Source organism: Mercenaria mercenaria, chromosome 8 (genome assembly GCF_021730395.1).
Source record: "Mercenaria mercenaria strain notata chromosome 8, MADL_Memer_1, whole genome shotgun sequence".
NCBI lineage: Eukaryota > Metazoa > Mollusca > Bivalvia > Venerida > Veneridae > Mercenaria > Mercenaria mercenaria.
Window position 1 is genome coordinate 42,942,562 of NC_069368.1, and position 14,182 is coordinate 42,956,743.

Genomic DNA, 14,182 nt, shown 5'->3' on the forward strand with positions numbered 1-14,182 from the left:
AATATTCCGTTTATCATGACTTTTATTTGTTTCTGTTGCAATAACTGAACCGTATGTGATCTAAATAATAACTTTCCTAAAAGCACACAACATAACGATCAAACATTATTGGCTTTTGTAATCCGATATCTTACCAAAAACAGCATATTAATGTTGATTTCCTTTTTCTTTTGGACATTATCAACTAACTGAAGACCTATAGTGATCCTACAAGATTTCCTACAAGACTTCTGCGCGGCAGGACGTAGGTTTAAATTTCCTTGATTATTTGATTGAAACTGACGTCTTACGTGTTACAGCTCTGAAAAACAGTTGCATTTGTCAGCTACTGGTGAAAGATGTGAAACAAGTCTGTACTGATAAGGGATCCAACATTGGTACCCGGATAATCTTAACTCTGTTCATCGACCCGAACTCAGTGCCAACATGGCGGATGTAAAGCCAGTACAACTTTGTTTTCTGTGTAATTTCGATGTATAAAGGAAAGTTTCAGTTGTTATATCTGTATCCATTGATCAAGTGTATATTTATTTCAAAATGCATCATGTTAAATATATCAACCCTTGTGTTTTCAGGTGGAATACGTACGAACAAGGCAAACTTTTCACTGAAAAAGTCTTTAAAAATGCTTATATGTTATTGACGCCTCTACTATTTTGGTGTTTGAAAGCAAAAATATACTGCTTTTTAGACCCGTTTACACTATGTTGTTAACCCACTACATGTTGACACAATACATGTTCAAAGGTACTGACAGCGAGAAAAGGGATAAAAACCTAACTTCGAGTTGATAAAAACCGAACTCAGTTTACATGAGAAATGGATAAAAACCTAACTTTCACGAAATCGCGGGAAGGATAAACACCTTACTGACTAGTATTCTACGGAAATGAATGAGTTGACATGTACATGGTCTGGTTATTGTAAACATTATTTTATAAGCGGTATTGTCTTCAAACTTTGTCATTAATTTTACAAGATGTTATATGTATGCCCACTACAGTCAAATTAATATTTTTTCATAATTTTAATATTATGCAAATAGCAATGTTTGCAAAAATCTGGATAAACCCTCGAAAATAATTCAATATAAAAGTCAAAATTATTATATAATTATATAAGAAATTATTTAATACCACCTATGTTCGAAGTTCTGTAACCCCCAACCTTCTCTCCCTCCATCTCTGTCTCTCTCACACACACTGTTCCAGAAGAATTGTGTTTGTTTCAAATCTTGTATATCTTGTAGTGTAAGAGATTTTATAGAGGTGCTAATGGAATATGCTGATATTGTTTATATGGGATTAGAATTATGATTAATTATTAAATATGATATTTTTTCAGACGACAAGAAGGGAAGAAAAGTGTGTGTGTGTGGGGAGGGGGAGGGGGGAGGTGATCATGGACTGACAGGGCAGGGGTGTGGAAATCCACATATTTTTCACTTGTCCACGGACACTTAAAAATCCACTTGTCCATAGTCAAATTTCTTCCGCTCGGATTTGTAATATTAAACCTTTATGAAACTGCAAATAGACTGGAGAGTTCTTTATTTAGGTCAATGAAAAGAAAAGCATATCACAGTAACTGTAGTAAAAAATAAGCTGTTAAAATATTTGCCTTTTAAAGTTTATAAAAGTCTGAAATCGCACAAGCAGGGTTCGGGATCTTTTGATGCCATGCCCAAAACACAGTCTACGCAATGGTACAAAGCCAAATGAATTCAGAGAAAGACTCTTAAAACATTCCGACTTGTTTTAGTCATACTTGCGATCTCTGTGTACTTTTGATTTTCATTTGGCTGACTACTGGCTCCCATATTTCCTTTGACAATGACTTATTATCTCAGCAGTTGGAATTCTACTAACGAACTTGTCGAAATACTTTTTTAAGTTGTTTACGTTTCTGATTTTTTTTATCGTAGTCACTGAGTTACAGTGTGCGCAAGACCTAGCCAAAGAACCAATCAGATCATGGAAAGTGATGCTTAAAAACACAGATGCATGTTTTTTGTTTTTTTTTTCTAAAACTGCAGCAATCGAGAGACTCTCAGCAAGGTCATCACGGATTTCATACATTAAATTATCTTTATCACCTCCATACACTTGAATCCACACACAATCTAAATGATATTTTTTGTTTTCTCATTTTATACCTGAAAAATTCTGCTTGTCCGCAGACACACAGAATGAAAAATGCACTTGTCTGCCGGCAAAAAATCACGAGTTGGACAAGTTGGATAATAGGAATCCCACATCCCTGCAGGGGTGGGAGGGTCAAAGAACTTCGAGCATCTATAATTTATACATAAAGCACAGATGAACAGCTATGTTTTCGTTTGGTAAGGTGTTTATCGATTCTAAGTTCATATTTATCCAGCACTGTTTCCTATATCAGTTAGGAATCATCCGCAAATCTAAATCCACCTCATAATCAATACAGATTTTAAGCTATAAAATGAATTTCGAACTTTAATACTGTTAAGCATTGTCTAAGAGATGTTTATTGAACAAATACAGTAGATAAGTAAGGTCTTATTGCAATTTCTGGTACTTTAACACAGTAAGAAACATAAAACATGTTCATTTTGAAGACTTCTTTGAGTACATTATAATGAATTCCAGCCACATAATGTGACTTGTCGATTGAAATATTTAGTACATAAAACATGTTATCAATACTGGATATTATGGCTATCAAAAGTTTTATGCTAACATTGCATACTAACATAAAAACATGAAAAAAGACGGGGAAATTAACTACATACATCGTCTTTCTGTCAGCCATGTTGGCACTGAGTTAGGGTCGCTGAACAGAGTTAGGATTATCCAGGTACATAGTGCGTTACTGAACCATTGTGTCTATCCGTCCAAACACATTCAGCAAAGAACTGTACAGCTATTATGAATGTACAGCTCTTCTTTTATGGTGGATTACAATCTGTATGCAAACAGTATGTTTCAAGGTGCCGTAACATATTCAAACTTTAATGTCCATCTTTAGTGTGACTACATTTCATTTGTCAAAACAAAAACAATGAAAACAACATACGTTTTAGACATTTACTGATTCTCTTGTTGGCTTTGTAAACAGGATATCATTTTTCATCACGAACAGAATCCTAAAAATTCGATGCACGTCTAAATATGACTTTGAATAACGGTTTATGTACAAGTTTTATTTCTATTGATTACATGTCTGACTATGATGGAGACTGGACTTCTACAAAAAATATAATCATCAATATTTTAAAACATGTATATAAAATACTATCACGTACAACAGAGAATTAGTGCCATGTTTATGTTGATTTATTTCGAGTTACTAAAGTCAAAATTTCGAGTTGCTAACTACCATAGTATAAGTAAATGTATAGGTTCTTGTCAGTATTAGATACATGTAGCCCTAGATGACCATATAAGATGATTGGACAGCATTTGCTCTTAAAATATCAGTATGGTTGAGTCTCGAAGGTTTTCAATGCGTTTGAACCCACGTTGCAAGGAAATATAGATACACTCCGAATGAACGCGTAGTGACGAGTACGATCAAGATTGCTCTTGAAGTTGGGGAAATGTCATAGAAGGTGACTTGCTGTTGTACAAACTAAGACTATTTCACTATTTTTACCATGTGTGGAATACCTTCAACCTAGTTAAGCCCTTAGTAACAGAACTTGACCTTTAATTGACGGATATTCGCTCACATTTAAGGGCTAAAATTGCAAGATAGTGGGGCGAAATTTTGAGCAATGAACTCCAAATGTTGAGTATGTTAATAACAGGAATTTTCGATTTATTACGTGAAAATTAAAGTTATTTTGCTGAATAATGAATAATGTACACATGGCATTAACATTCTTCTGTTATGAAGAGTTAATCATGCACTTAAAATAAACAATTTACTCCATCTATTAAAAACAGTTATCAGAATTTATCCGCAATAAAAAAATTTATATTTGCATTATAAGTAAGGATTGAAATAGCGGAACATGTTAATAAAACATAGCATTTCATTATAAACCCTGATAAAAATTAAAATATCAAGGGAAAATATACAAATATAGCCTATATAATTAGTAAGACAACTAATGTATGTCAATATATCATAGCTGGACATCGTACAATACCAGTGACTTGTTACTGCCCATCAAAACATATTACATCCATATCACATTAATTTGTAGAAATGAAATGTATGTAATGTCATAATTTCAGTTAATGTGAGAAACATGGAATTTTTCTTGAATTATATTCGTGCTATATCTACTCCATTGTACAGTTAGCAATAGAACGAAAGCAGTTTGTATGATGAGTGGACTTCAGATATATTTTCCAGTGATATTCTTGGCAGGGTAGGTGAGGACGCCGACTTTAAATCACTTTATCTCCGATGTGGTTTCTAAACTCTTTTTGGTCGTCATGTGATCCACCTGGCTTGCAGATTATCGGTGTCCCCATGTCTTAAATTATGGTCACAACGGCATATATGGTCTATGCGTCCACCATTAAAACTTAAGAATGGTCTGTGGTCTGACCCGATCTGTGCTTATGTTACTTCAGAAACAAACAAGCAATCCATTCTATCAGGGAAAGACAGGAATATCTGTCCCTGGCGCGTGCTCGGCCAAATGTATACTTTCCCTCTAGGTAGGCAAGAAAATTGGTATTCTAATAATCTAGCCCAAAGGTCAAGTTAAAAAGTGCTTGTAGCTTCAGAATTCATTTAGTTTCTCTTTCCTATATATCTTGGTAGGCAAGGGGATGTAAAAATAATATTGCAATTTCTTTTACAATATTTTTAAACTGATATTTCTAATGCCTTTCGGCTAAACATGTAATTGCCAACGTAAATCTTTGACAAATATAATACAAAAATTCTGAAAGTCTATAAATTCTAAGGCTAATTGTATTAATCATTTACACTTATGCTAAAATAATTTTTTCTTGGTGGTGGAAAATGAACAGGAAAAGCGAATTTTAAAAATACTCCCAGTTAAAATCTAACAAGTATTAAGCAAAAAATATAGCTGGTTAGTTTTCGGACACTCTATGGTCCCAGTTAGACAACTAAAATGAAAATGCGTTGTCCTCTTACGACAAATTATAGTGAAACTGTGCAGCCCCTTTGCGATAATATTTTAGTGAAATTGTGTAGTATGTATAACACAACTTTAAAGTGCCAGCATGTGGTCCCTTTGCGACAAAAACTTGGTCCCCTTTTGAAAATATTATAGTAAAACTGTGCAGTCCCCTTAAAGCAACTTTAAAGTACAAGTGTGTGGTCCTCTTGAGACATTATTACAGCGCAACAATACGATCCACTTGAGACCATACTTTTCAATATATTACTGGCACTGTTTGTGTGCATGCAGCATCACTTGTTACTTATATATAATATATATTTAGCGAAATACTTGATGTGTTTACGTCATAGATAAAAAGAAGAAATGTTTTGGTTGTTTAATGGATAAGCCTCCAGGTTTATGCCATTCAGTCTTGATTTAGGACTCAGTATTGTAAAACGTTTTCAAAAATTTTGTATATAAATTCAAATATAATATGCACAGTCATACAATGCTGAGTCCTAAATCTCCGTCCCTTTGAAAGCAAACGCGCATTTATTGTGTTGTGCTGATTCTCGTGTTTTGGCTGCCATGATTATTTTGACAAATGTCCATTTATCTTTGGTATTCTGCCTGCTATAAGTGCGAAGCCGTGACGTCTTCTTTCAATTAAAATCAAAAAATAAAAATAAGAAAATGAAAATCACATTCATATATACAATGTTTGTGGTATTCGAACTCTTCAACCATATGATATGAAAGAAAAATGTTTTGAACTGTCCTGAATATGTATTTTTTATTATTTAAATACATTTTTGTAGTCTTCTGTTTTCTCCTTCATTGTATATTAAGTTGCTTCAATGTCCCACTTTCTGATTATGTCCTGAATGATTTGATCTTGGTCCACATATTCCAGTATATGCGGGGCCTGCATCAGTATCCCTATAGTTCCAGACACGGTAACAATAAGAAATATATACAACAACAGTCTGTCTATAACTCTAGCCACGTATTTCCAGTCATCGAGCACCTGTAATGAAAAAACAACAACAAAAAACTGTCAGCCTAACAGTCTTCTCTAAATCGATATGGCCATTATTTCTATTGTGGACTTGAGCAAGTTGATCAATTATCTTTACATAGTCAGTAGTACTAACCTTTTTAATATTTGGTCAGACTGAATGCTTAATTATGTAAACAGATTATTTGCACGTGGATGAACCTAAGCATTTGGGCTGACTTTATGGAAATACTAGACCGAGTATAAGTTTGCAATGTGACCGAAACCAAAATATTTAGGACTGCTATCAAAGGTAGGTTGTCCTGACGATAAAACATGCATTTCGTTATACACAGACTAGAACAAGTAAAAAAATGAAAGTGTAATCTATCATATCTGTATCTGCATGTATTCGTCAATATCTGGTACATACCTACGTTTTAAAATATTTATGGTTATCTGTAAGTGAAAATTAATCATGAACGCTGCAAAATACTTCAATTGTTCTTTTCTCATAAAACAAACGATATGTAGATTATTATTATAATTGCTTATATCATTTCGTTCATTGGCTTTTTGTTTTCTTTTTAAATAAATGTAATCAGTAACAGACATCTAAATTTAAGAGTACGGAACTTTGAAGGAGGATAAATTATTGCTGACTGCAAGAACATTATATTTTCCTCATGTTTATGAAAGTTATTCATATTTGCTGTAAAAACTATTTAAAACAGATAAAAGGTACAATGTATCAAATATGCCATACAGTATACGTTTTAAACCTAGAAGCCGACTAATGTTTTAATAATATCCTGTAAAATATCATTGGATTACGACGGCTTAGCTGTATGAGAACTGTTTCATGAGGTCACATTCCTGAAAGTTCAAAATACTTTCAAAAATGTTAAGGTAATGAATTCCTCATAATAATGTAGTTTTTACAGAACAAAGATAAAAGGTATTGTCTGACGAAGTGATAATATAGTGCGAAATACTTCTAGGAAAAATTGGCCAAATTATCATTTTATTGCCCTCAGTTTCTACGGGAGAATTAAACTCACGTTAAGAGATATTCAAGCGATGCCAAAATGAATGAGTTAATGATCAAAACATACAGAAAACCACTGATTTACCGTGTTATATTCGTCTTCATTCTTCAGATGACGGCTTATAAATCGAAGTGCTTCAGCTGCCTTAGCAATATCTGGAGAAAGATGCATGATCGCCGAATCGTCATAATGAGCCACCACTGGCGTCGGTTCTCTAACAGGAGATACACCTAGTCTACATCTCTGATGACGATGCACTTCCGGTAATTCTAATGCATCAAATGTTTCGTAATGACCGGATGTATTTGACATTGTTTGAGTTACATCCGGTACATGAGAACTAAGACGTAATGGTGAAGTAAAATGATGGTCTCCGTTCTCGTCAATTTCTGGAGGTTGCCACCGGATGTCGTGATCTGGCCGCTCCATACAAAGAAGTCTGGGTAAGTGATTTAAAAAAACAAATCTGACCCAATAAGGCATCTGATGCGTTCTTGGTGTACGGTAGTTTCTGTTTATAACTATCACTGTAAAAGATATAGCGGCTATATTCATAATGAAAGTGAATAATAAATATTTGGCAACAAGTGGGATGGTCAAAGATGGCGGAAGAATTTTTGATATCAGAAGAAGAAACACTACCAATGCAAGTAAAATGGAAATACAGAGAGTTATTTTCTCCCCTGCATCTGCTGGCAACGCGAACACACAAATTGTTACGAAGCTAATTAAAACACATGGTATAATAAGGTTTACAGTGTAGAACAAAGTTTTCCGACGTAGACGAAATGTGAATATAACCATCGTTTTTATCTCCCCTGTTCCAGGATGTTTAGATCGTTCTATTTTGGCGGGACTGTCAAGAATATCCCATGTTCCACTTTTAAGATAATCCGTCACATCGAGAGAATTCATGCCCATGTAAAATGTGAAGTTTAATTGGTCCTCCCTAAAAGTCCATGACCCAAATTTCATGTCACATCGTTGCTCATCAAATGGAAAGTACTGAAAAGGATATATGATTGTTTAATTATATATCTTTAAGGTATTTTAGTTAAAACCCAACTTTTTTCCATACCTTTGAGAAAGTATTTTGTGTGTTGTAAATGATCTTTGTTTTTACAAACGAATGATCAAGTTATATAAAAAGTAGATGTATAAAGCTAAAGCAAACGACATAGATACAATCGTAAAACGATTTAAGCTCTATCCTTGACATCAAGCAAATAATAATAATTTCACTTAAAGCCAACGGTGAGATTGTGTCGATTAACGTCAATGGTAAGATTGTCGCGGTCTCCATCTGAATATAACAGGAAGTGGCAAGATTTTGTAATTTGAACATAACGTCACCGGTAGGTCAGCCAACATTTGAACATGATGTCAATGACAAGATTGTCGCGGTCTACATCTGATCATAACGTCAATGACAAGACTTAGTCGATCAACATTTGAACATAACGTCAATGGTAAGTCATTCAACATTTTAAAGAATGTCACGGTCTACTTCTGAAGATAACGTGAAATGGCAAGACTTTACCGGTCAATATTTGAAAATAACGTCAATGGCAAGACTTTGTCGGTCAACATTTGAACATTACGTCAATGGCGAAAAAATAAAGTCTTTCAAGTAGATCACTCGGAAGGAAAACAGTGAAAACTGCAGACTCGGTTTGATTGCATGTGTGTGTGTGTGTGTGTGTGTGTGTGTGTGTGTGTGCGTGTGCGTGTGTGTGTTCGAGTTTAGCGTCTTTTTGAACAATTTTTCTATCATATAAACGACGGTGTCTACTTGTAGCAGTGAGCACAATGCCCAACCAGTAATGGAAAATGCAACACTGTCAAAGACCCCTAGCACCGGCTTAAGCAGTATTCAATCTTAAAATCTAAATGAGTTGAAATTAATGATCCCAACGATCCCGAAGCACCAGAAAATATAACAACACTGATATGAAGTCGGGGCGATTTTTACGGCCGCCACACAGCACTTAACACCCGCTGTTGTGAAGTAAATAAAATCTGAAAAGTAGATCCCTCGGAAGCACAGAGAACAAGGCAAACAGTGAAAATTGCAGACTATTTGATTGAGACTGTTCATGAGCAGTAATGGAAAACACTGGCAACGTCCCTAGCACCGGCCTAAACAGTATTCAATCAATAAAGTCACCCAACATTTGAACATAATGTCAATGGTAAGATTGCCACGGTCTACATCTGAATGTTATGTCAATGACAAGACTTTGTCGGTTAACATTAAAAATGATATCAATGTTAGGTCAGCCAACATTTGAATATCATGTCAATGGTAAAATTGTCACGGTCTACATCTGAACATAAAGTCAATGGCAAGACTTTGTCGGTCAATATTTGAACATAACATCAATGGCAAGACTTTATCGGTCAATATTTGAACATTATGTCAATGGTAAGTCAGCCAACATCTGAACATAATGACAATGGTAAGATTGTCACGGTCTACATCTGAATAAAATGTCAATGGCAAGACTTTGTCGGTTAACATTTAAAAAAAAACATCAGTGTTAGGTCAGCCAACATTTGAATATCATGTCAATGGTAAGATTGTCACGGTCTACATCTGAACATAAAGTCAATGGCAAGACTTTGCCGGTGAACATTTGAACATAACGTCAATGACAAGACTTTGTCAGTCAACATTTGAACATAACGTCAATGGTAAGATTGTCACGGTCTACTTCTGAACATAAAGTCAATGGCAAGACTTTGTCGGTGAACATTTGAACATAACGTCAATGACAAGACTTTGTCAGTCAACATTTGAACATAACGTCAATGGTAAGATTATCACGGTCTACATATGAATATAATGTCAATTGCAAGAATTTGTCGGTTAACATTTGAACATAACGTTAATGGTAGCTCAGCAAACATTTGAATATAATGTCAGTTGTTAGATTATCGCGGTCTACATCTGAACATAACCTCAATGGCAAGACTTTGTCGGTCAACATTTGAACATAACGTCAATGGTAAGACTTTGTCGGTCAACATTTTAACATTATGTCAATGGTAAGTCAGCCAACATTTCAACATAGTGTCAATGGTAAGATCGTCGCTGTCTAAATCCGATTATAACGTCAATGGCAAGACTTTGTCGGTCAGCATTTGAACATAACGTCAATAGTAAGTCAACCACAGTTGAAAATAAGGTTAATGGTAACACTGGTGGTCTATCACTTTAATTCATGTCGGTGCATTTGGTCCCATCATCAATGATAACAATGCGTCGGCTGACATTTGAATATAATGTCAATGGTGAGACAGTATCGGCCTACATTTGAACCCAGCGTCAATGACGACAGTGAATTTGCTAACATTTTGACATATTGTAAAATTGTAATAGTATATCGGACAATGTTTGAAACCAATGTCAAAAGTCTAATTTTGTCCGCTAATGTTTAAACGTAACGTCAGATGTAAGAATATGTCGGCAATTATTTGTATCAACAAGTAAGCTAATGTTTGAAATTATGATCGACACTATGAACGCTTGTGCAAAATGTGCCTGAATAAAGACGCCGGGTTTCTATTAGCCGGATTGAGTGTTTCCTCTGTTCGCTTTAATACCCATCAAAACTATCAATAAATTAAATCTGAAATTATTTATCAGTGGCTTCGTCATTAACCCTTACCCTACAAACTTTTTTATAATGGACATGGCCATCATCAGTTTTGGGCAATACCATTTATCATCCGAAGGGATATTTACTGAAAATTTACCAACTGAATATAGAGCAGTGCAGTTCATGATCAGACTGCACGTATGTACAGGCTAATCATGGTCTGCACTGGCCGCATAGGCAAAAGCACTTGCCACCAGCATGCTTAAGGTTAAAGCGGGGTTTCGATACTACAGCTCACTTAGCCAACACTCGTACAAAAATACAACGCCGTTTTAGGTCAGTGCTGTACGTACAACTTTGCGTCAAAGGGCAAATATGATATGCATTAAATCCTTACTTGTAATTACTTTCTAAGTATAGTTTCCATTTAATGTATAAGAGCTCATTTTTGTTCAGTTCAGTTGTTTTAAGGCACTACACATGTATATCAAATCGTTTGTAGTATAACTTCGGAAGAATTTCGTCTGTTCTCATAAAAAGCGATTATAAAACCTCAGAGAAGAAAATAACTTCGTCATATTTACTATAACCGTAGAAGGGCTGATATACCTAAGCATTTTAATGAGGTTACCATAATAAGCTGAGCACTCATGAACTACTAAGTCCCAAATGATTTTAAGTCTACCCTGTTATCATCAAGAAGAAGACATTGTTTTCATTTTGTCTTGGGTAAAACATTTCCTAATAATAGAATTTGTTCAAACGTTGTATGAACATAGTGTCATGTTAAAAGCTAAATTATGGAAAACATCGAAGGTCACCATGCTTGTTCAAGAGTTATTTGCTCTTGAAGATGCAAATTTGATGAAAAATCAACTTTTAAGGGCAGATAACTCCTAAACTACCGTGACCTATGATTGTTTTTGCATTTTTCTGTCTCTATCATGAAACTGTGTTCATTTACGAAGTTTGAACACATTCTATTATCAGGAAATTTTTGCCCAATCTCTCATACAAAAATTTGCAGCAAGGGTCTTTAAGACGAACTTTTGCCATCTTCGAAAGCAAGCATGGGCTACAAAAGAACATTTAATATATCATACATTTACCTGAACATCAATTGTGCAAGAACTCTTATATATAGCCGGCGGTATCCAGTTAACTTCCCCATTCGGGTATACTATCACGTTGGATCTATACGACACTTCGTAATTACCATCGGCACTGAGAAATGATAATAGAAATTTATTAATCGGGCAGTGGGAGTTGGGGTGGGGGAGTTGGGTGAAACAAAAGAGGGATAATTGCTTCAATATTTATAAGCCCTTAGACCCTTTTTGCTTTTATCTCGTATTGTATAACATTTTTCTTTGCATGAATAGTTACAAATAACATGTACCTTTTGTTGTCCTATTTTATATAAGTATTTTTCTTTTTTTAATACAGACAAATTTGCTTTTATGTATTCGATTCTATTGAATCTTTAACCTAATAGAACAGCTTCTTTTAAATGGCCTTCATTTTCCCCGCAGAGTACCTATAAAATCGGTCGTACATATATAATTTGGGGAATAGTTTTATTTGGTACAATGTATGTGTAGCTTACATATTTTACTGACATCAGAGAGATGGAAATCCGTGCGTTTACAATCCTAACTACGTTTTTCAAGGTGTTTAAGTTTTCAGAACACTGAAATATTAACCAAAACTGGACATAATATATATTTGAAATATTTAATAAGTTAAATATGTTGTTTTGTTTTGTTTTCAGGACAAACTTTAGTAGGCTCTTAGAACTAAGTATATGGATCTACCCACAAAGACATCCAGAATCTCAACAATTCAAATACTTGTCATATTAAAGTACTGCAACTTGTTTCTCATACACATTTTTTGTTTCAGAAGAATTTCTCGAAAGCATGAAAACGCATAACAGCAGAACAAAAATATTTCTGAAGGATGATACAATTAACTTTAATGCACATTTTATTGTTGAAACATAATAATGAAGCCCATAGTCTTAAGATGGGTTGTTTTTGGTATTTGTTAAAACGCATTTGCTACCCATAAACTTGCTTGTTTTATTCTTTCTTGTTAATGATACATTCTTTTTATTGATTATTTACCTCAAGTAGTGAACAATTTTTTTCCACACTAAAATGTTCTTAACAACTTGAAAGAAGAAATTATTTGAAACGACGTGTGTTTGTAAAATAGATTTAGAATCATGTTTATAAAAATACTCATTATTCTCAATATACATGACTTGAGTAATACACTCTTACTTATTAAAAAGGACAATATCAGGAGTCCATGCTTTCTCCGGTCTAATACGCAGCGCTTGAATATCTCCGTAGTCCTTTGGATCCCACTTTAGTTGATAGTCCTTCCAGTACTGGAATAGAACCATGTATATTTTGGCAGTTTGATAATGCTTTGTCTATTTGCACTCAACATTATTCATATATTCTATCTTTGCTTTAGACAATATTGTAAATATGTCCGTTGTTTGGTATAAAACTCAACATCCTCTTCACTTTTCGGAAATAAAACTGAATTTGTAAGTGTTTAGACTAGATAATTAACCTGATGGTTTAACACGATGGTATTGGTGAATCCGATTGATGCTCCTCGACAGAGTTTTTACAAGATCATATGCATACAGTGATAATTGTAAATTGCAATTCTTCTTCTCTTTGCCACATATCAATATTAAATTTCATTTAGTAGTTGCAAAGATTTTTTTCTGGAAAAGTTTGATAAAAATGGATATGATTTGAAGCAAAGATTTTTTTCTGGAAAAGTTTGATAAAAATGGATATGATTTGAAAAATATTCTAGATACAGTTACCATTCTAGCAATATTCACTTAATCTCAGTGATTTATATCTATACTCTAACGTGCACAGAATAATCTTCACAAATAAATGTTAAATATTAAACTCAATAATGATGATAAAATCTCCGTGTCCTTCCACATACATATTAACTATTGTAAGCATATACATTCATGAAAACTTACCATCTGAAGCCAAACATTTGTTTTCATGATCTGGTTTTTCTCATCCTAAAAGAAAAAGAATTAGTGCAGTGCTTGTAAATGTAATGAATTCAGTCTCCATTCAGCAAGGCCATAGAGTCAATATGAATAGCCATGTTCCAATTTTCTTGAAAGCAGAACCCAACAGAAGTGTATTCGTAGCTGTGAATTCAATTGATATTTACACAGTCACATACATAGACATTGTTAACAAAAACATTACACAGACGAAACAAAAACATAATACAACAACCCGGGTGCTATTGTGTGATGAAATGAGGCCCGGATGAGCACTTTGGGTATTCTTCCACCAGGAAAAAATGGAAAATCGCCATGTGACATATTATGTCGTTGTGACGTTCAACTCAACATGAAGTCCTTGGAAATAATCATTATAGTATTGCTGAAGGTACACTACTAAAATGC

At 34.3% G+C, this 14,182-nt stretch overlaps 1 protein-coding gene across 2 annotated transcripts in view; it reads right to left on the reverse strand.

The window, feature by feature from the left end:
- Positions 1 to 3,084: 3,084 nt before the first annotated feature.
- Positions 3,085 to 14,182, reverse strand: part of LOC123566495 (acetylcholine receptor subunit beta-like 1) — a 43,795-nt gene continuing 32,697 nt past the window's right edge. For both annotated transcript variants that reach the window (XM_045360656.2, XM_053549788.1), the window contains 5 exons: positions 13,739 to 13,783; positions 13,002 to 13,111; positions 11,826 to 11,940; positions 7,199 to 8,119; positions 3,085 to 6,095 (listed from right to left, as the gene is read on the reverse strand). In XM_045360656.2, coding sequence (XP_045216591.2) covers positions 5,913 to 6,095; positions 7,199 to 8,119; positions 11,826 to 11,940; positions 13,002 to 13,111; positions 13,739 to 13,783 — 1,374 coding nt within the window. In that variant the 3' untranslated portion in view covers positions 3,085 to 5,912. The remainder of the gene's footprint in view (positions 6,096 to 7,198; positions 8,120 to 11,825; positions 11,941 to 13,001; positions 13,112 to 13,738; positions 13,784 to 14,182) is intronic.